This window comes from Coregonus clupeaformis, chromosome 13, assembly GCF_020615455.1.
Source record: "Coregonus clupeaformis isolate EN_2021a chromosome 13, ASM2061545v1, whole genome shotgun sequence".
Classification (NCBI taxonomy): Eukaryota; Metazoa; Chordata; class Actinopteri; order Salmoniformes; family Salmonidae; genus Coregonus; species Coregonus clupeaformis.
Window position 1 is genome coordinate 57,084,148 of NC_059204.1, and position 24,154 is coordinate 57,108,301.

Consider the following 24,154-nt stretch of genomic DNA (forward strand, 5'->3'; position numbering starts at 1 on the left):
AGCCGTTGTTGCCACTTCACAATAACAGCACCTACTGTTGACCGGGGCAGCTCTAGCAGGGCAGAAATTTGACGAAATGACTTGTTGGAAAGGTGGCATCCTATAACGGTGCCACGTTGAAAGTCACTGAGCTCTTCATTAAGACCATTCTACTGCCAATGTTTGTCTACGGCGATTGCATGGCTGTGTGCTCGATTTTATACACCTGTCAGCAACAAGTGCCGAATCCACTAATTTGAAGGGGTGTCCACATACTTTTGTATATACAGTGCCTTCGGAAAGCATTCAGACCCCTTGACTTTTTCCACATTTTGTTATGTTACAGCCTTATTCTTAAATTGATAAAAAACAAAATCTCAGCAATCTCCACACAATACCCCATAATGACAAAGCAAAAACAGGTTTTCAAAAGCTTGGACACTTGCTCATTCAAGGGTTTTTCTTTATTTTTACATTGTAGAATAATAGTGAAGACATCAAAACTATGAAATAACACATATGGAATCATGTAGTAACCAAAAAAGTGTTAAACAAATCAAAATATATTTTATATTTGAGTTTCTTCAAATAGCCACCCTTTGCCTTGATGACAGCTTTGCACACTCTTGGCATTCTCTCAACCAGCTTCATGAGGTAGTCACCTGGAATGCATTTCAATTAACAGATGTGCCTTGTTATAAAGTTAATTTGTTGAATTTCTTTCCTTCTTAATGCGTTTGAGCCAATCAGTTGTGTTGTGACAAGGTAGGGGTGGTATACAGAAGATAGCCCTATTTGATAAAAGACCAAGTCCATATTACGGCAAGAACAGCTCAAATAAGCAAAGAGAAACAACAGTCCATCATTACTTTAAGACATGAAGGTCAGTCAATACGGAACATTTCAAGAACTTTGAAAGTTTCAAGTGCAGATGCAAAAACCATCAAGCGCTATGATGAAACGGGCTCTCATGAGGACCGCCACAGAAATGGAAGACCCAGAGTTACCTCTGCTGCAGAGGATAAGTTCATTAGAGTTACCAGCCTCAGAAATTGCAGCCCAAATAAATGCTTCACAGAGTTCAAGTAACAGACACATCTCAACATCAACTGTTAAGAGGGGACTGTGTGAATCAGGCCTTCATGGTAGAATTGCTGCAAAGAAACCACTATTAAAGGACACCAATAAGAAGAAGAGACTTGCTTGGGCCAAGAAACACGAGCAATGGACATTAGACCGGTGGAAATTTGTCCATTGGTCTGGAGTCCCAAAATTGAGATTTTTGGTTCCAACCGCCATGGCTTTGTGAGACACGGTGTGGGTGAACGGATGTGTATTTCCCACCGTAAAGCATGGAGGAGGAGATGTTGTGGGGGTGCTTTGCTGTTGACACCGTCTGTGATTTATATACAGTGAGGGAAAAAAGTATTTGATCCCCTGCTGATTTTGTATGTTTTCCCACTGACAAAGACATGATCAGTCTATAATTTTAATGGTAGGTTTATTTGAACAGTGAGAGACAGAATAACAACAAAGCAATCCAGAAAGACGCATGTCAAAAATGTTGTAAATTGATTTGCATTTTAAATGAGGGAAATAAGTATTTGACCCCTCTGCAAAACATGACTTAGTACTTGGTGGCAAAACCCTTGTTGGCAATCACAGAGGTCAGACGTTTCTTGTAGTTGGCCACCAGGTTTGCACACATCTCAGGAGGGATTTTGTCCCACTCCTCTTTGCAGATCTTCTCCAAATCATTAAGGTTTCGAGGCTGATGTTTGGCAACTCGAACCTTCAGCCCACTCCACAGATTTTTTATGGGATTAAGGTCTGGAGACTGGCTAGGCCACTCCAGGACCTTTATGTGCTTCTTCTTGAGCCACTCTTTGTTGCCTTGGCCGTGTGTTTTGGGTCATTGTCATGCTGGAATACCAATCCACGACCCATTTTCAATGCCCTGGCTGAGGGAAGGAGGCTCTCACCCAAGATTTGACGGTATATGGCCCCGTCCATCGTCCCTTTGATGCGGTGAAGTTGTCCTGTCCCCTTAGCAGAAAAACACCCCCAAAGCATAATGTTTCCACCTCCATGTTTGACGGTGGGGATGGTGTTCTTGGGGTCATAGGCAGCATTCCTCCTCCTCCAAACACGGCGAGTTGAGTTGATGCCAAAGAGCTCCATTTTGGTCTCATCTGACCACAACACTTTCACCCAGTTCTCCTCTGAATCATTCACCTGTTCATTGGAAAACTTCAGACGGGCCTGTATATGTGCTTTCTTGAGCAGGGGGACCTTGCGGGCGCTGCAGGATTTCAGTCCTTCACGGCGTAGTGTGTTACCAATTGTTTTCTTGGTGACTATGGTCCCATCTGCCTTGAGATCATTGACAAGATCCTCCCGTGTAGTTCTGGGCTGATTCCTCACCGTTCTCATGATCATTGCAACTCCATGAGGTGAGATCTTGCATGGAGCCCCAGGCCGAGGGAGATTGACAGTTATTTTGTGTTTCTTCAATTTGCGAATAAATCGCACCAACTGTTGTCACCTTCTCACCAAACTGCTTGGCGATGGTCTTGTAGCCCATTCCAGCCTTGTGTAGGTCTACAATCTTGTCCCTGACATCCTTGGAGAGCTCTTTGGTCTTGGCCATGGTGGAGAGTTTGGAATCTGATTGATTGATTGCTTCTGTGGACAGGTGTCTTTTATACAGGTAACAAACTGAGATTAGGAGCACTCCCTTTAAGAGTGTGCTCCTAATCTCAGCTCGTTACCTGTATAAAAGACACCTGGGAGCCAGAAATCTTTCTGATTGAGAGGGGGTCAAATACTTATTTCCCTCATTAAAATGCAAATCAATTTATAACATTTTTGACATGCGTTTTTCTGGATTTTTTTTTGTTATTCTGTCTCTCACTGTTCAAATAAACTTACCATTAAAACTATAGACTGATCATTTCTTTGTCAGTGGGCAAACGTACAAAATCAGCAGGGGATCAAATACTTTTTTCCCTCACTGTAGAATTCAAGGCACACTTAACCAGCATGGCTACCACAGCATTCGGCAGTGATACGCCATCCCATCTGGTTTGGGCTTAGTGGGACTATCATTTGTTTAACAACAGGACAATGACCCAACACACGTCCAGGCTGTGTAACGGCTATTTTACCAAGAAGGAGAGTGATGGAGTGCCGCATCAGATGACCTGGCCTCCACAATCCCCCGACCTCAACCCAATTGAGATGGTTTGGGATGAGTCGGACCGCAGAGTGAAGGAAAAGCAGCCAACAAGTGCTCAGCATATGTGGGAACTCCTTCAAGACTGTTGGAAAAGCATTCCAGGTGAAGCTGGTTGAGAGAATGCTAAGAGTGTGCAAAGCTGTCATCAAGGCAAAGGGTGGTTACTTTGAAGAATCTCAAATAAAATATATTTTTATTTGTTTAACACTTTTTTGGTTACTACATGATTCCATGTGTGTTATTTAATAGTTTTGATGTCTTCACTATTATTCTACAATGTAGAAAATAGTAAAAATAAAGAAAACCCCTGGAATGAGTAGATGTGTCTAAACTTTTGACTGGAAATGTAAGTATTCAGACCCTTTACTCAGTACTTTGTTGAAGCACCTTTGGCAGTGATTACAGCCTTGATTCTTCTTGGGTATGACGCTACAAGCTTGGCACACCTGTATTTGGGGAGTTTCTCCCATTCTTCTCTGCAGATCCTCTCAAGCTCTGTCAGGTTGGATGGGGAGCGTCGCTGCACAGCTATTTTCAGGTCTCTCCAGAGATGTTCGATCAGGTTTAAGTCCGGGCTCTGGCTGGGCCACTCAAGGACATTCATAGACTTGTCCCGAAGCCACTCCTGCGTTGTCTTGGCTGTGCGCTTAGGGTCGTTGTCCTGTTGGAAGGTGAACCTTCGCCCCGGTCTGAGGTCCTGAGCACTCTGGAGTAGGTTATCATCAAGGATCTCTCTGTACTTTTCTCCGTTCATCTTTCCCTCAATCCTGACTAGTCTCCCAGTCCCTGCCGCATGATGCTGCCACGACCATGCTTCACCGTAGGGGTGGTGCCAGGTTTCCTCCAGACATGACTCTTGGCATTCAGGCCAAAGAGTTCAATCTTGGTTTCTTGGTTTCATCAGACCAGATAATCTTTGCTGAAGAGTGGCTTCCGTCTGGCCACTCTACCATAAAGGCCTGATTGGTGGAGTGCTGCAGAGATGGTTGTCCCTCTGGAAGGTTCTCCCATCTCCACAGAGGAACTCTAAAGCTCTGTCAGAGTGACCATCGAATTCTTGGTCACCTCCCTGACCAAGACCCTTCTCCCCCGATTGCTCAGTTTGGCTGGGCGGCCAACAGGAAGAGTCTTGGTGGTTCCAAACTTCTTCCATTTAAGAATGATGGAGGCCACTGTGTTCTTGGGGACCTTCAATGCTGCAGAATTTTTTTCGTACCCTTCCCCAGATCTGTGCCTCGACACAATCCTGTCTCGGAGCTCTACGGGTAATTCCTTCGACCTCATGGCTTGGTTTTTGCACTGACATGCACTGTCAACTGTGGGACCTTATATAGACAGGTGTGTGCCTTTCCAAATCATGTCCAATCAATTGAATTTACCACAGGTGGACTCCAATCAAATTGTAGAAACATCTCAAGGATGATCAATGGAAACAGGATGCACCGGAGCTCAACTTCGAGTCTCATAGCAAAGGGTCTGAATACTTATGTAAATAAGGTATTTCTGTTTTCTATTTTTAATAAATTTGAAAATAATTCTAACAACCTGTTTTTGCTTTGTCATTATGGGGTATTGTGTGTAGATTGTTGAGGATTATTATTTTTTAAATCCATTTTAGAATATGTCTGTAACGTAACAAAATGTGGAAAAGTCAAGGGGTCTGATTACCTTCCGAAGGCACTGTATATCGCTTTTCTCAAATTAGATAGTGTTCACATTTGTAATCTTAGTCATAATTAAATCAAGCTCTGCACAAACACACATCAATGGAGCACACAGATGATCGTATTATCACATTCACATGAATTACTAGAATAATACTTACGATTCTGTATTGGTAGTGTAGTGGGAAATATAAAGGTGGGTAATGGGCAAACTATAAAGTCCAGTGGGTGATTGAGATAAGACGAACAACCACCGATATAAACGGAAAACGTGTGACATTTTTAAAACTGTATTGTTTGCATTTTGATTGCATTTTAATGTAGGCCTATAGGGAAGATAGGCCATGTGGACATGTTCATATTGAAACAGATCTCGTTTTAAGTTCCTAACTTGTTTGATAAGATTAGTACAGATTTTCTCAGTGGACCCCACTTTACTAATCTTTTCTCTCTGCTTGCTTCCTCTCTTCGTCTCCTCTGCTTCCTCCTGCATGCTTTGCAGCCTGCCTCAGCCTCCCCACTGAACGCCACATCACTGTCTGTCTCAGTAGCCTCCTCTCTGTAAAGCAAAGTTATTATGAGAACTTAGTAGCCTATTTCTTTCTCCTGCTGAGGTAAGCTTTGTTTAACATTAGCCAGCTAGAAGGATGAAGTAAGAAGCTAAGTTATACTAGCCAGAGCCCTTCAATAGAATTATCTGCCGGCAGCTGACTGACTGACATATCTATAAGCGACTATTTACCAGTTGTGCACTCATTCTCCGAGAGTCGGATTTTGTTTGTTTGGTGGATGTCTGTAGACACAGCAGGAGTCGCATGATGGTTTTAAAATTGCCTTTTGCCCGGCATCTCAACAGCGTCTCTAATTGCCTACTTGAGTCAACTCCGAGCTGGGGTAGTTTGTTTCACGTCGCAGGCCCCCGGCCTGTGCCGCGAGAGGGCAGAGTTAGCCGTTTGAGAGAGTGGTGAATGTGCTGCTAAAAAGGTAAATCCGGGGGATGCAGGCGAACATAATGAACAAACCACTGTAAATGATTCCACTCGTTTGCAAAAAGGCAGGCACGATTAGAACTCAGTCAGATCAAGAATATAAGCGTTTTGAGCTTTAATCAACGCTGGGGGCAATATTTCGATGTTGGCCGGTAATTTATTTTCTTTGTGTACAAAATATATATACACTGAGTGTACAAAACATTAGGAACACCTTCCTAATATTGAGTTGCACCCCCTTTTGCCCTCAGAACAGCCTCAATTCGTCGGGGCATGGACTCTACAATGTGTCGAAAGCATTCCACAGGGATGCAGGCCCATGTTGACTCCAATGCTTCCCACAAGTTGTGTCAAGTTGGCTGGATATCCTTTGGGTGGTGGACCATTCTTGATACAAACTGTTGAGCGTGAAAAAACCCAGCAGCGTTGCAGTTCTTGACACACTCAAACCGGTGCGCCTGACACCTACTACCATACCCCGTTCAAAGGCACTTAAATCTTTTGTCTTGCCCATTCACTCTCTGAATGGCACACAATCCATGTCTCAACTGTCTCAAGGCTTAATCTTTCTTTAACCTGTCTCCTTCCCCTTCATCTAGGCTACACTGATTGAAGTGGATTTAACAGGTGACATCAATATGGGATCATAGCTTTCACCTGGATTCACCTAGTCAGTCTATGTCATGGAAAGATGTTTTTTACACTCAAATCAAATTAGAAAAAATGACTGAAGTTCAGACCTCTGTGTCCTCATATGTAGTTACGGCCCTGCCCCTGTCATATCATCTTCATTAAGCCACAACACTTACAAAAACACAGAGACATCAACACAAAAGCACTTAAACCTAGCCCTTCCGTTATTGCTTAAATCTAATCCTCTAAAGAGCTAACAAAAGACAGATCCTCCAAAGCTTGTGCTGGGTCACTGCATTAGACAGCCTGCCCAGTGCACCCCAATACCCCCTCCCTAATACAAATCAAATCAAATGTTATTTGCCACATGCGCTGAATACAACAGGTGTAGACATTACCGTGAAATGCTTACTTACAGCCCTTAACCAACAATGCATTTATTTTTTAATAAAAAAGTAAAATAAAACAACCACAACAAAAAAGTGTTGAGAAAAAAAGAGCAGAAGTAAAATAAAATAACATTAGGAAGGCTATATACAGGGGGGTACCGGTGCAGAGTCAATGTGCTGGGGCACCGGCTAGTTGAGGTAATTGAGGTAATCTGTACATGTGGGTAGAGTTGAAGTGACTATGCATAAATAATTAACAGAGTAGCAGCAGCGTAAAAATATGGGGTGGGGGGGCAGTGCAAGTAGTCCGGGTAGCCATGATTAGCTGTTCAGGAGTCTTATGGCTTGGGGGTAGAAGCTGTTGAGAAACCTTTTGGTTTGCCGTGCGGTAGCAGAGAGAACAGTCTATGACTAGGGTGGCTGGAGTCTTTGACAATTTTGAGGGCCTTCCTCTGACACCGCCTGGTATAGAGGTCCTGGATGGCAGGAAGCTTGGCCCCAGTGATGTACTGGGCCGTATGCACTACCCTCTGTAGTGCCTTGCGGTCGGAGGCCGAGCAGTTGCCATACCATGCGGTGATGCAACCAGTCAGGATGCTCTCGATGGTGCAGCTGTAGAACTTTTTGAGGATCTCAGGACCCATGCCAAATCTTTTCAGTCTCCTGAGGGGGAATAGGCTTTGTCGTGCCCTCTTCTTGGTGTGTTTGGACCATGATAGTTTGTTGGTGATGTGGACACCAAGGAACTTGAAGCTCTCAACCGGTTCCACTACAGCCCCGTCGATGAGAATGGGGGCGTGCTCAGTCCTCTTTTTTTTTTTCCTGTAGTCCACAAGCATCTCCTTTGTCTTGGTCACGTTGAGGGAGAGGTTGTTATCCTGGCACCACACGGCCAGGTCTCTGACCTCCTCCCTATAGGCTGTCTCATCGTTGTCGGTGATCAGGCCTACCACTGTTGTGTCGTCGGCAAACTTAATGATGGTGTTGGAGTCGTGCCTGGCCATGCAGTCATGGGTGAACAGGGAGTACAGGAGGGGACTGAGCACGCACCCCTGAGGGGCCCCCGTGTTGAGGATCAGCACACACACAAACGCAAAACATGTTGTCACGATAACAGAATTTTGACTTCGACACAGATGCCAGGTTTAGGATCACTATACTCAAAATCAAAACGATAACACGGCAAAAAAAGAAAGCGGGGAGGACAGATGTTTTCTAAAACATTTTGGATTCTTTTTTTGTTTTACAAAATTGGATGTTCTAAGTTAACAAAAATGCTTAAACCACATCAGGAGACCACTTTTGAGGTCTGGGGAAATGCCCACTGGATTAATGCAAATAATCATGATCCTTCTATGCTACTTTGTACTTAACTTTTAATTGAGGTCTTTGGGAAAGTCTTTCCATCTACCTGAAGACGGTTATCATTAGCATCGCTAACGGCTAGGCTACACAAAGTGGTAGACATAAGCACACATGACAGGGGCATTCCCTTGCCATTGCCTATTTATCATTGATGCATTCTGTTCATGTCTTATGATAAGCTTGGGAAAATAATTAAAATGTTCTAATAAGTCCAAAACATTTAGTTGATTTCCAAACGTTTGACACATTTTTTATAAATTTGTTACTGTCGGGTCTTCTAATACCGGACCGTTTTTCATGTTATAATATCGAAAAGGTACCCAATCGTCATACTTGAGTAAAACTTAAAGTATCTTAATAGAAAATGACTCAAGTAAAAGTCACCCAGTAAAATTCTACTCGAGTAAAAGTCTAAAGGTATTTGATTTTAAAAATCTACTTAAGTATCAAAAGTAGATGTAATTGCTAAAATATACTTAAGTATCAAAAGTATACTTTTGTGTCTTCATAAAGTATTCACACCCCTTGACTGTTCCATATTTTGTTGTGTTAAAGCCTGAATTTCTAATGGTTTCAATTGAGATTGTGTGTCACTGGCCTACACACACAATAATGTCAAAGTGGAAATATGTTTTTAGAAATGTTTAGAAATCAATTACACATTTTAACTGAAATATCTTCAGTCAATAAGTATTCAACCCCTTTGTTATGGCAAGCCTAAATAAGTTCAGAAATAAAAATGTGCTTAACAAGTCACATAATAGGTTGCATGGACTCTGTGCGCAATAAGTGTTTAACATGATTTTTTTATGACTACTTCATCTTTGTACCCCACACATACAGTGCATTCGGGAAAGTATCCACACCTCTTGACTTTTTCCACATTTTGTTACGTTACAGCCTTATTCTAAAATTGATTAAATACATGTTTTACCTCATCAATTTACACACAATACCCCATAATGACAAAGCGAAAACGGGTTTAAGACATTTTTGCAAATGTATTACAAATAAAAAAACAGAAATACCTTATTTACATTAGTATTCAGACCCTTTGCTATGAGACTCGAAATTGAGCTCAGGTGCATCCTGTTTCCATTGATCATCCTTGAGATGTTTCTACAACTTGATTGGAGTCCACCTGTGGTAAGTTGAATTGATTGGACATTATTTGGAAAAGCACACACATGTCTATATAAAGGTCCAACAGCTGACAGTGCATGTCAGAGCAAAAACCAAGCCATTTTCAATAAATGTGCAAAAATGTCTAAAAACATGTTGTTTTCACTCTGTCATTATGGGGTATTGTGTGTAAAATCAATTTCATCAATTTTGAATTCAGGTTGTATGTATCACAAAATGTGGAATAAGTCAAGGGGTGAATACTTTCTGAAGGTACCAGTACCGAATCGATGTGCAGGGGTACGAGGTAATTGAGGTAGCTATGTACATATCGGTAGGGGTAAAGTGACTAGGTAACAGGATAGATAATAGACTGAGCTGTAGCAGCAGAGTAATGTATGTGAAGTAGTAGCAGCAGCGTATGCGGTGAGTGTGAATGTGTGTGTGTGTGTGTGTGTGTGTGTGTGCATGTAGTGAGTGTGTGTGTTGGGGTGTCAGTGTAAGTATGTGTGAATGTGTGGGTAGAGTCCAGTGTGTGCATAGAGTCAGTGCAAGAGAGTTAGTAAAAAAAAGGTCAATGCAGGTAGGTAGCCATTTGATGAACTATTTAGCAGTCTTGGTTAGCAGTCTTATGGCTTGGGGGTAGAAGCTGTTCAGGATCCTGTTGGTTCCAGACTTGGTGCACTGGTACCGCTTGCCGTGCGGTATCAGAGAGAACAGTCTATGGCTTGGGTGGCTGGAATCAGATTTTCTTTTAGGCCTTACTCTGACACCGCCTGGTATAGAGGTCCTGGATGTCAGGGAGCTTAGCTCCAGTGATGTACTGGGCCGGACTCACCACCCTCTGTAGCGCCTTGTGGTCAGGTGCCTTGCAGTTGTCGTACCAAGTGGTGATGCAGCCAGTCAAGGTTCCTCAATGGGGGAGGAGCAGACGGCGAGAACGGAGAGGCAAAAATCGTAAGGTAATCAAAAGATAGAAGCGGCAGCTATAAAGATAACTTTGACTTCTCGAACACGTCAGAAAGCCAACACAATATGATGCCCCATCACCTTATTAATTATGCCACTTACTTAGATAACTAGTAAGTTAAACCTAGGGGTCACCTTAACACTGAATTCTTTGTTTTTCACTCAGAAAATAAATAAATAAAATGCATAAGAAATATCTTGCTGCTGTTCTGTAAACGCAGATCTCAAATTATTTTTATTGTATTTTCTGCTCGGCATCAGACTAATTTTGTGCTTCAGTTGCACTTCTCCACCCAGATGAGAATTCACGAATGGCCATTCTATCAGCAGACAGCCCTCTGACTGATGTGGAGCTACTTTTCTCCGGTACTTTTCTTGGTGTAGCCAGCCTATTTTATTCTACTGTAAAATGAAAGATTAACTTTTTTTTTTTAACATTAGGAAATGTAGCTGGCTACATTTCTATGATTAACAGAAATATGACAGCCATGCATGGTTTTAGCAAATAATACCTTGTTTTACATTGTAAGCTCATTTAGACTACGTGTGTGGCTGCCAGCCAAATAGCGTTGCACTTCTGTTGTCATCTGATGAAAATAAAGCTATTTTCTAACGAAATGTGTTGCACTAATGTATTTTCTGTGAAGAAAAACTATAGTTGCACATCCCTGATCACTCTATTGAAGCAAAACAAATAAACACACTTGACTTTCAATATAAAACGTGACCCCTGTCAATACACAGTTGGAACTCACCTGCACACGCTTTCTCCTGTTGTGCTATTTACAAATAAACGCGTGATTGGCTCAACTGTTCTGGGGAACTACGGTAAGCTTCAAAATGTAAAATAATGTGACAGGTGAAATGAAGAACGCAATCTGCTTTATCTTCTAACATATTGCACAAGTTGACTGCAGGTATTTACTTAAAAAGTTGCTACAAATATTAAAATGTATAGAAAAACCCGGTATACAGTTATGGTGTTGAACTGAGCCGGAGTGTTTTTAGTGCTCTCCTGCCAACTTCCGCTACATTTATTTTAATCTCTTATTTTAAATCCTCGTAACACAAACAGCTATTTTCTTGGACAATTTCAGAGGAACGCATTAGCACGGTGGAAGATACTGTCGTCACTGTCAAAACAACGACGACGAAAAGTTGGAAAAACAGGTGGCGGATCTTACTTCAAAACTAAGCTTGCTCGATAACCACCACAGGTCTAATTTGACACTGGTTAATCTACTCGAAAAAGGGGAAAATGGTGATGCAGCTGCGTTTCTTGAGAGATGGCTGCCCGAAACATTGGGGCTGGACAACTTTCCCTGCGCATTGAAAGAGCCCATCGGCTTCCAGCTCATACAGGCCCAAGAAGCCACCCCTCTCCTTGTGTCCTTATCATTAAGTTTCTCAACTTTCAAGACAAAGTCAGAGTGATGCGAAAAGCCAGGGCCAAGGGCAAGGTGATGTACGGGGACCAAGAGATCATATTCTTTCCTGACCTATCCGCGGACCTGCACCGAAAAAGAAACTGCTACGACGGGGTCAAACGCCAGCGCAGGTCCCTCAACATTGCCCTTGGAATAGCCTTCCCAGCTAAACTACGTCTCACTTACAACGAACGGTCACACGAGTTTGAATCCCCCTCTCAAGTTGAGGTGTTCATCTGTGATATACAATGTGAATCTTCTTCCTAGTCATGTTGCCGCTGTGAAGTTTACCACCACTCTGGACTACGGAGAATTAAACCACCTTGGATTATGTGACTGTTGGCAAGCTAATACATTAGCCAATGTATTAGCTGCTACTGTAGCTAGCATAACGGTTAAGTGAATAATATGGCGAGCTAGCCCACTCAAAGTTTCCTTCTATTATTTGTAGCCTGTATGTGCTCATCAGTTAGATGCGTTTCTTCCATATGACAGGCGCGATAGCTGTCCATTGAACATTGGACGTCAAGTTTAAGTTTATTTTTGTTATGTTGATAATTCTCTTCCATTGGATTACATGAGACACTGTAAAATGCCGGCGAAGATGGTTAGGACTCGAAATGGCTAACTTTACCTCACTTATTTAGCCAGTGAGCCAGCCATAACATAGCGGGACCTTATTCATTCATTCTGCACCCGCGAGAAGCATCGGGACTACTTTATATAAAGACTTAAGTTTCGATCATATCCTTGGACTAAAATGATTGACACTCGCGTGCAAGCCTGACATTATCGTGTGCAAAGGGCCTTTGGGTAACGTAGTACATATTCAATGGTATCTCTTTCTCATGTAGCCTGTTCATTTCTGATCTTTGATAATTTTTTTGGTTTATAACCTTATCATGGTAGACTACGTTAACGCTATATGTATGGGCCATTTTGTTAATTGGTAGCTACTAGCGATAGACCCTGTGTTGCGGATCATCTACAACTATTTTGGACTGTCCATACTGTAACGTTAACGTTAGTCTTAGGCTTCACTAACTAACGTTACTGTTTTAGGTGGAGTTATTCTTTGCCACTTTTCAAACGAAGACTACGTGATATTTCACATAACATCTTGCTAGATATGCCTTTTGTTTTGTTCATGAGGAGTAATAGCCGAGAGTAGAAAGGAGACACTTTGTTTTGTTTAGTGTTGCTTTAATGGATCAGTCGTCCACCAGGCTACACTTTACAATTAGGGGAAGGTGGGAGGGGAAGCGTTGAGTGTCTCAGTTAGGGAGACGGGAATGGGGTTCAGTGATTTACTGTTCGGATAGATTTATGTTTGTTTGTTTCAACAGATCTTTACATATTTTCCTCATTACCAAATACTCATGTGGTCCTTGTGGTTACTAAACATATTATAGATATGCCTTTATGCTATAGCTTATTCCATGTTTACATCTTTGGTTAAATGACTTCAAATGCAAAACTGAAATTTACTTTGTGGCATATCCGTGGAGTTGGTAAACTATCCAAGCTTAAACAGGTTACTACTAGGCTTAAAACAACTTCATTCATCTATTGTGTTCCTACAAGAAACTCACTTGTTGAAGGATGAGCTACTTAAAGTACATAGGGCAAGAGCAAGTAATAGCATCCTGTTTTTCCTCTCATTCTCATGGTGTTATGGTTTTAATTCACAAATCTGTTCAGTTTCAACTGTATAATATTATAACTGATACAGCTGGTAGATACATTTTGATACAGGGAACTCTTTTGAATGAGCGTATTAATCTGGTTAATGTTTATGGTCCTAATGATGATAATCCAAAATTCTTTGAGAATGTATTTCTATTGATAGCCTCCCTTCCTGGTAAAGTCCTAATGGCAGGGGATTTTAATTGCGCTCTTGATCCTCATCTAGATCGCTCCTCTGGTTTAGACACTTCCCACTCACAGAGTAGAAAGAAATTACAGCATTTCATTAAGGACTTACATCTATGTGATCCCTGGAGGACTCAGAACCCGAGTAAAAGGGAGTATCCATGTTACTCGTCGAAATTTAAATTATATTTTCATATAGACTACTTTTTAGTTCCTTGCTTATTTCTTCCAAATAAGGTAGCAGGAAGTGGATATGATAGTACTGTTCTGAGTGACCATTCCCCTGTGTCATTATTCTACCGTCGTGGTCAAAAGTTGAGAATGACACAAGTATTGGTCTTCACAAAGTTCGCTGCTTCAGTGTTATGAGATATTTTTGTCAGATGTTACTATGGTATATTGAAGTATAATTACAAGCATTCCATAAGTGTCAAAGGCTTTTATTGACAATTACATTAAGTTTATGCAAAGAGTCAATATTTGCAGTGTTGACCCTTCTTTTTCAAGACCTCTGCAATCCGCCCTGGCATGCTGTCAATTAACTTCTGGGCCACATCCTGACTGATGGCAGCCCATTCTTGCATAATCAATGCTTGGAGTTTGTCGGAATTTGACCACAAGTTCTCAATGGGATTAAGGTCTGGGGAGTTTCCTGGCAATGGACCCAAAATGTCGATGTTTTGTTCCCCGAGCCACTTAGTTATCACTTTTGCCTTATGGCAAGGTGCTCCATCATGCTGGAAAAGGCATTGGTCGTCACCAAACTGTTCTTGGATGGTTGGGAGAAGTTGCTCTCGGAGGATGTGTTGCTACCATTCTTTATTCATGGCTGTGTTCTTAGGCATAATTGTGAGTGAGCCCACTCCCTTGGCTGAGAAGCAACCTCACACATGAATGGTCTCAGGATGCTTTACTGTTGGCATGACACAGGACCGATGGTAGCGCTCACCTTGTCTTCTCCGGACAAGGTGTTTTCCGGATGCCCCAAACAATCGGAAAGGGGATTAATCAGAGAAAATGACTTTACCCCAGTCCTCAGCAGTCCAATCCCTGTACCTTTTGCAGAATATCAGTCTATCCCTGATGTTTTTCCTGGAGAGAAGTGGCTTCTTTGCTGCCCTTCTTGACACCAGGCCATCCTCCAAAAGTCTTCGCCTCACTGTGCGTGCAGATGCACTCGCATCTGCCTGCTGCCATTCCTGAGCAAGCTCTGCACTGGTGGTGCCCCGATCCTGCAGCTGAATCAACTTTAGGAGACGGTCCTGGCGCTTGCTGGACATTCTTGAGCGCCCTGACACCTTCTTCACAACAATTGAACCTCTCTCCTTGAAGTTCTTGATGATCTGAAAAATGGTTGATTTAGGTGCAATCTTACTAGCAGCAATATCCTTGCCTGTGAAGCCCTTTTTGTGCAAAGCAATGATGACGGCACGTGTTTCCTTGCAGGTAACCATGGTTAACAGAGGAAGAACAATGATTTCAAGCACCACCCTCCTTTTAAAGCTTCCAGTCTGTTCTTCTAACTCAATCAGCATGACAGAGTGATCTCCAGCCTTGTCCTCGTCAACACTCTCACCTGTGTTAACGAGAGAATCACTGACATGATGGCAGCTGGTCCTTTTGTGGCAGGGCTGAAATGCAGTGGAAATGTTTTTTGGGGATTAAGTTCATTTTCATGGCAAAGAGGGACTTTGCAATTCATCTGATCACTCATGACATTCTGGAGTATATGCAAATTGCCATCATCAAAACTGAGGCAGCAGACTTTGTGAAAATTAGTATGTGTGTCATTCTCAAAACTTTTGACCACGACGGTATAGGGATACAAAACGAGTCAAAGGATCCTCTAGATGGCGTTTGCATCCCAGATGGTTACAGGACCCAGGCTTCTTACATTACGTTGGAGTGCATATTGATGTTTATTTTACATTGAACACTGACCAAACGTCAGAGAGTACCAGATGGGAGGCTTTCAAAGCATATATTAGGGGGCAAATTATAAGTTTTACCAGTTTCAAATCAAATCAATTAAATCTGAAAATGAGAGAGATGGACAGCAAAATCAGAGAATTGGAGAGGGAAGCTTTTTTGGATAACTCAGTAGAAGTAAACCAGGAAGTCCTTGCTCTTAAAGCTCAGTATGAAGAACTTCCCACCTCAATGGCTGCAAACAGCTTAATGAGGCTGAAACAGTCCTTCTATGACCAACTTAAATTCAGACAGAGCCATTAATGCAATTCATAATTTACAAGGACAATTATCAATGGATCCTGTAGAAATAAACCAACCATTTCCTACAACACACTTTACAACTCTGAATCTCCTGAGAACTTAACTAATCAGACATCATTTTTGGATGGACTTGATTTTCCTTCTATTTCAGAAGATACAAAATTGGATCTGGAAAAGGAATTGGATGGTGTTGAAATATCTGATGCTTTTTTCAATATGAAGGGAGGTAAAGCGGCAGGTCCAGGTGGGCTCCCAATAGATATTTATAAGACATTTAAGGAAAAATGTCTAGGTCCACTTTTGGATATGTTTGCTGAATCCTTTCAGCAAGGTTGTTTCCCCTCCTCTCTAAGGAGTGCTTTAATCACTCTTATTCTGAAGCCAGATAAATTCCCAACAAATTGTGAAAGTTACAGACCGATTTATCTTCTGAACTCAAGACAAAATAATTATCGCTAAAGCCTTAGCCAGGAGATTGGATAGAGTGCTCCCATTCTAATACACAAAGACCGAAATGGCTTCGTGAAAAATAGTCATGTTTTTCACAATGTGTGGAGAGTACTAAACATAGTGCACATGTGTGAAGGGTCCCCTGATACGGTCATACTCTCACTTGATGCAGAGAAGGCATTCGATACAGTTGAGTGGTCTTATTTATTTGAAGCGCTTAAGAGATTTGGGTTTGGGAACTACTTCTGTGAATGGATTAAGATATTATATACCGACCCCACTGCAGAAGGTGCCACTAACAACTTCATTTCACAACCTTTTCAGCTTTTTCGGGGCACGAGACAAGGATGTCCGGCCAGTCCAGGACTCTTTCTTTTAGCTATAGAACCCTTTGTCATTGCAGTAAGGGCCCACCCGTCAATTAGTGGAATTAAAACAGATTTTGAACATTGAGTGGCCCTGTATGCTGATGATACCATCTTATTCCTAACAGATCTAAATAATTCTCTCTTCCCTCTCCAATTTAATTAATAACTTTCCCGTTTTCTAGTTTTAAAATTAATAAAACCAAATCTTCCATCCTTTTCCTAAACAAGCAAGAGAGGCTGAATCCAGTTGTACAGCATCCATTTGTGAATACAGAACAAGGTTTCACATACATTGGTATTAAAATCACACCAGAAATTAGCTTGAGTTCAACAAATGATGAACCCATAGTAACGAGTAACAAAATCCATCAACAGATGGACATCATTGCCTATATCTATTATTGGTAGAATAAATATCATTAAGATGAATATTCTGGCCAGATTTCTTTATCCATTTCAATCAATTCCTCTGGCTCCAACACCTTTATTTCCCCAAAGATCAGAAAGATACTCTCACATTTTATTTGGAGCAACAGAAAACCAAGGCTTAGACTTTCTCTTCTTTATTTGCCCTATGACAGAGGGGGGTTGCAACTTCCAAACCTACAGTGGTATTACTGGGCTGCACAACTAAGGGCTTCAATATTTGGTTCTCCAAGAAACCATACTAACCCTAGCTGCAGACTGAAATGTTGTCCACAAAAGGCTTAACTTTAGATGGATATTTGTACTCTGGCTCCCTTTAAGAAACTAAAGAAGAATACTACTAATCCCTTTGTTAAAAACACCCTAACTACATGGCAGGAAGTACAGCAATATCTGGGCGAATCCCCTGTATTATCCAGTTTTACACCAATTTGGGGCAATGACAATTTCACAGCTGGTAAAAATGACATGGAGTTTAAAGAATGGGCAAGAAATTGTATTGTTTGAGTAATGGACTTATACAATGAAAAAGGGCTCATGTCGTTTGAAAAACTAAAGGGAAAATTGAACTTACCACAAAAGCATTTTTTCAAATACTTACAATTGAGAATATTAATTTTTTCCAGTCTAAAACAAATCTGCCCTACAACCTCCTTTGACCACTTTAGAAACACTCTCTGTTAATGTGTTATGGGAGAGGTCAAATTACATCACTATCAGACAACTCTGATAGTAAGAGACTTCAATGGATACAAGATATGCAGGAAGATATTTCAGCAAAGGAACTGGGGTATGATATGCTCTAGAGCTCAGATACAGACAATAAACACCCGCCTGAGATTGTTGCAAAACAATTGGATAATGAGAACATATCACCCCTGTTGAGCGTCCCAAATTTGACCCTAATATCCCAGACCTGTGTGTTAAATGTAACATGCATCTAGGCACCTTGTATCATTGCCTGTGGGAGTGTGCTGAGATACAAAAGTTTTGGAGCTCAGTACTGCGCTATATCTCTGAGATTACCCCTAGCCCAATGCCACTAATTCCTAGATTTTGCATCCTAATATCTCTTTACATAGAAGAGAAAATAAAATGGTTGACCTCTGTCTATTACAAGCTAGACGCTGAATTGCTCTGCACTGGAAGTATGTCCGTTCCCCCTCACTTGGTCATTGGTTAAAAGAATGAACATCAAGCCTAGCTCTTGAAAATAGTGAAAAAGAAAGCCCCAGAGTTTCATGATATTTGGGTTCCATTTTTGCAAACCGGTGATATTGCGGAAGCATTGGAACTGTAAATCTGTATTATTTTTGTGTGTGTGAATATTCGCTATAGTTGAAACGTAATCTGCATTATCTGCAACTGTATATTATATATATATTTTCCTTATTATTATTAATGTTTGGTTGTTATGTTTTTGTCTTTATCTTTGGGTTGGGGGGTGGGGGTAAAAAAAAACAAGGACATTCTATTTCTGTAATTGTTCATTGTCCTATTTGGAACTAATAAATATATATGTTTAAAAAATCTAAAAGGATACTTTTGAGATATTAATATTGATATTTTAAATGTTGAATAAATTAATGTGACTATATTTTCAGAATCTAGTATACTCTATATTTTAGAGCACACTATAAGGAGTATAATGGCTCCAAGATGTCTGTATAATGTATGGTTCACATATCATAGGGTCTTATCATAGGCCTCCTGTAGCTCAGTTGGTAAAGCATGGCGCTTGCAACGCCAGGGTTGTGGGTTCGATTCCCACAGGGGGCCAGTATGAAAAATGTATGCACTCACTAACTAAGTCGCTCTGGATAAGAGCGTCTGCTAAATGACTTAAATGTAAAATGTCTTACAGGAGGCATGTAAAGGCTCTAAAAAGGGCCTAAAATGGCCTCTTTCATCATGATCTTTTTCAAATATTGTTTGTGATACAAAGCATGTCAAACATCCTTCCTCCCAATTAAGATTCTATGTGAGAATTGCCAGTCACATTGGTGCCCTCATCGATCCAAAGCAATAAGCAGGCAGACATACTGACAAAAGGGGAAGGAGACAAGATATAGATATAGGCTGACTATATAATTAAGGACAGAGGAGGAAATGAAGAGGAGAGGATTCTCCTAGAACAGAGGGAACAGAGACACAGCAGTCACCAGTGATTTTAGAGAAGGAATGCTGGCAGTAATCCCCCGCTCCCCTGTGGTATTTTAACGGTTCCTCCTCTTCCCCTCTCCCCCTGTTGCCATCAGTCAGTCAGAACACAGCAGCTAATGGCCTTGCCTGGGCCACCTGGGGGGCTGTCCCACCTCATTGGACCCAAGGTCACATGCTGGCTGGAGACGCCTCTGTGTGTATGTGTGTGTGTGTGTGTGTGTGTGTGAGAGAGAGATTGAGTGAGTGAATGAGTCAATATGGATCCTAAACAGGAGCGTCTGCATCCAAATTCACATAGAAATGTGAGTTATAGATCTGTCATTCTCATTGAAGCAAGTCTAAAAAGTAGTAGATCTATTCTATGTGAGCCATGTCTATGCTTCCGGTGCTTAAATGAAAAATCCACCCAAACCCACTAATTCCTATAATTTACAGTGCTATATAACACTAATATGTGAGAACAATATTTTTTGTTAAAAAATTGTTTTTATTTTTTCATTATAATAAGGTTGGTAACAACATATGAAAATCGTTGTGGAAATCTGTTGCAGCTCAAGTCGACTAAAAAACACACAATGCACTGCTAGCTAGCAAACGTAGCTACACACAATAACACCAAAGTCAATATCAGCATGAAGTAGCTAGTTAGCTGTAAAATTGCCTAAAACAAACTGCACTATCAATTTAGGCGTCTACAATCTCACCATGTTCAACCTGCAGATCGATGTGCCTCACAGAGTGGAGTCTGACATTCGCAACAGCACCATGCAATGCACTCTGGACTGAAGAAGCAGACAAATAGGAGAAATGTGAGACCCTCTGTTAAATTACATTTCTCGAGGTAGGGATACTGCAAAAATATAATCAATGGCTCATTCGAGAGAAGACAACCTACCTCATTATGAAATCGGCCAGTATTGAAATACATGTATGATAGACATTTTCTCGATCTAAAAGTCGTATTCCTATTAATTTCCAGTGTAGTAATAATAATAATAATAATAATATGCCATTTAGCAGTGAGAGCGGTTTTATCTCAATGCTACGTCATACCGGACAAATTTCTGCCTGCTTGAACGGCAATATCTCAGATACACGTGGAAACATGAATTGACCCAGGGAATGGATAGAACATCGTTCAGAGATGCACAAAAACAATACTTTTTAGCATGTTACTTTCGGTTTTGTACATCAGCTTCAAACAGCTGAAAATACAATATTTTTCGTTATGGAAAATATAATTCACAGCGGTTTAGGTGGTACAGTGATTCTCTACACCAGGAGTGTCAAACTCATTCCATGGAGGGCCTAGTGTCTGCAGGTTGTTTTTTCCTTTGAATTAAGACCTAGACAACCAGGTGAGGTGCATTCTTTACTAATTAGTGACCTTAATTCATCAATCAAGTACAAGGGTGGAGCGAAAACCCGCAGACACTCAGCACTCTGTGGAATGAGTTTGACACGTGCGCTACACTACACTTGCATGTTTTATCACAAACTGCCAGGATAGCAGAGCGATTTCTGCATTAGGTATCTTTAATAATTACTACATAAATGAATCGACTATTAACCAGACAGACAATAGAAATGAGTCTCTAGCTCATGAAAAACCCTGCTAAACCAGGCAAATATATGTCCCACCATTTATCATGTATGAGGTGAGTTCAATGACCACAGAACTACCTACCATAGTGTCCATATTTGGGCATCATTGATTTCGCTAAAGAGACTTATGGTTTCACCAAGTATTATTGGTAAGTCATCTTCAGGGCAGGCTGCACAGCATAATAATATGACCCAAAATAAAAAGAACAAACAACCAAAAGTGCATATCAATAATTCCAGGAGGAGAAACTGATTAAACTACACACAGACACACATACCCTAAATCAATCAGCTAATGTCCCCTTGCCTGACAGCAACTGTTTCAACACCAGCGACAGGTGCTGCCTAGTGCAGACCAATTGGACCAATTTGCCAAGCGTTTTTTTCATCCTCTGTCATGGGGGACCACCTTTAGACCATCGTTTGATTTTCGTGAGTCTAGTAAATGGAGACAGGTGTCCATAAACAAACTTGATATAAAATCTTGGTTATATCAAGCACTGTATTACCCACAATTGACTATAACCAGCAAAAGGCAACCAAGTCAAATTCACTGACTTGGATGACAAAAGCTCAACAGATTGTCCCCAATTCAAACAGATGGAGGATAGTAACAGCTCATATTGATGCCTTCTGGCCCGTTCCTCAAATCCTACCACCTCCTACATATATCAGAGAATCCCTAGTTCTTACTTCTAGGACATAGACACCACTGGTGAGCGACAATGTTCTATTATGGAATTTATGTTAGGAGCAGTCAGGGGTCTCCTTGCTGTTGTGCAAACAGTCTCCACTCTCCAAAACAAATCCTAGTTTGGAGCACTGTAATTAAGTTTTGAGAACTTCAATTAATTAAAACATCTAAGTATTGGCTGTTTGGCTCAGACATCTTCAGTTTAGATAGTAAAGGACTCAGGGCCGGCTCTAAGCATAAGCGACATAAGTGGTCGCCTACGGGGTCTCAACTTACTGTTGATAGTTTGAATAGTAGTTCAAAATGTAGTTGTGCATCAGCAATTTCTCTCTTATGTCAGTCACTGACAGTCACTCAACTTACCATGTCAGGTAATGTTTTCATTGGTAAGTTAGTTTAGCCAGCTACCTAAACTTGAAGTAAACATGGCCGAATACCAACCGGGCACGTGCTTGACCTCCAGGGGGCTCCCATTTATTTTGTTAGTCAGTCACTCAGAAATATTTAACACAGCAAAATGTGTAGAATTGCAGGACATTTGCTTTAAAACAGAAAAAAAATGTATCTCCACCCCATGGCAAATGGGTAGAATTGCAATAAATTTGCTGTAAAACTGCAATTTTTTCTAGGTCTGCCCCATGGCAAACTGTGTAGAACACAGGCTCATGGTAATGGCTGGAGCGGAATTCCATGTTTTTGATGCCATCCCATTTGCGGCGTTCCGGCCATTATTATGAGCCGTTCTCCCCTCAGCAGCCTCTTGTGGTGTAGAACTGCAAAAATCTTGCTTTAAAAATGCAAAATGTGTAGAATTGCAGAAAATGTACTTTAAAACTTTAATATTTTGCCCACGAGGTGGATGGAGGTGGGAGGTGGGGGGGCAACCAAATATCGCTTAGGGGCCCCAAAATGTATTGCTGATGTGCTACCGTGTTCAAATTGGCCCACCACTTAAGAGCATCTACCTCAATGTTGCTGCTCAGTGGTTTCCTATGGCAATGTGAATAATGTTTCCATGGCAGCCGCGGTTTTCACCATCATCGGGCAGAGGCACCATTCCAGCACTAAACTTCTCAACAAAAGTTATCCTGCCTTGCACAGTCGTTATTGGTATTCGAAAAACAAGTCAACCTTTGGTTAGAAACAATACAGTCCAAATCTCAAATGAACTACTAAAACAAATGTTTTGTAGACTGTAAAACGAGCCCCAAGTATTCCGAGTCGCGCGAAACACTCGGCTCGTTCTCACTGGCTGCACTCAGAACTTCTCAAAATCTTTTACATTGGCTAATGTTACCGAGCGGTCATAATGTATAGCATACCTGTAAAGATGTACAGAAGAACAATAAATACAGCGTTCTGTCCTTTGTAAAGGGGGTAATTCCTGAGGCAAGGCAGGAACATTTTGAAAGTAGAGCCGTCTTCCATCGAACACGTTTGTCTGTCCGCCGGACTACGAAACCTCCTCAGCAACAACTCCAAACTGCGATTGGACTGTACCACTAGAGCACCAATAGGGGGGCTCACCTGATTCCAGCCATACAGTCAAATGAGAGGCAATCCTCCAGCACACTATCCCAGGAAATATTGTCTGTTATATAGATTACGTCATCCTTATTGCAAATAACGATGTATACATTTCTGCTACAGTTGAAGGGCACATTTACTGAGTAGGGCTATGAAATAAGATGTGTTTCTGAACGGGGGGTGATTTCCCCGTGATAATTGGTAAATACATTACATATCATGAATTAACTGAAAAATGAATAAAGGTTTTCTGAATGAGATCAATATAAGTGACATGAGTAACAATATGGCCTGAAATTTGATCAACGGCTGATTAGACATATTTTGCATTTTTGCTGGTTGCAACACATCTTTGGTTAAAGGGATATTACACAAACATGTATTCTAAGCAAGTGGAGGTTTTAATCAGACACATTGTTGTATACAGCACAATGACCGTGGCACATGTACCAGTGTGGTTTTGTCCACATCCATTGCTGTAAGCCTATCTCTGCTCCCCATGTCCGAATTCCTTCCTGTTCCCATGCATGTTTGGCCCAGTCACCTCTCTCTCAAGGCAAGTTAACTCAGGACCAGCATCAACCTTAATCCCCTGTTCCCCACTGGTAATCCCCCCACCATAGCCTCTCTCCAAAAACCCAATCTGTGCATCCGTCCCCCTGCCATTCTTCAACAACTAGGACACACCACCCCAAGTCTAATTGGGGCGTGCAGAAATTAACTAGCTAATCCTTGCAAACAGCAATTGTGGGGGGCACCCCTCCTGTTGGCTGGAACCTAACCAGGTCAGTGCTTTAATTTGAGTCTCATATTCTGTCTTCTCAAGAGCCACCAGGGACACAATTACTCTCCTGACACCCTTTTCATCCACACCCTGGCACAGTGTGAGGCTGGCCAGGGTGTGTGTGTTGGGATGTGTTCTGCATGTCTTTCCATCTGATTTATGGCCTAGCCATTGTGAAGGATGCTAAGAATACTTTTCCGACCACAACAAAGGAAGAAGACTGTTTTTTAAAAAGCACAATGTCCTGGTATTGGATTC

General features: G+C 41.5%; 1 protein-coding gene across 2 annotated transcripts in view; it reads right to left on the bottom strand.

Moving 5' to 3' along the window:
- LOC121579963 (nectin-3-like protein) overlaps nt 1–23,110 on the bottom strand; it is a 61,199-nt gene extending 38,089 nt beyond the window's left edge. The window contains exon 1 of one of the 2 annotated variants that reach the window (XM_041894987.1): nt 22,908–23,110. In XM_041894987.1, the coding sequence (XP_041750921.1) occupies nt 22,908–23,013 (106 nt within the window). In that variant the 5' untranslated portion in view covers nt 23,014–23,110. The remainder of the gene's footprint in view (nt 1–22,907) is intronic. The other variant, XM_041894986.2, reaches the window with a different exon arrangement.
- Between the last annotated feature and the right edge of the window lie 1,044 nt (nt 23,111–24,154).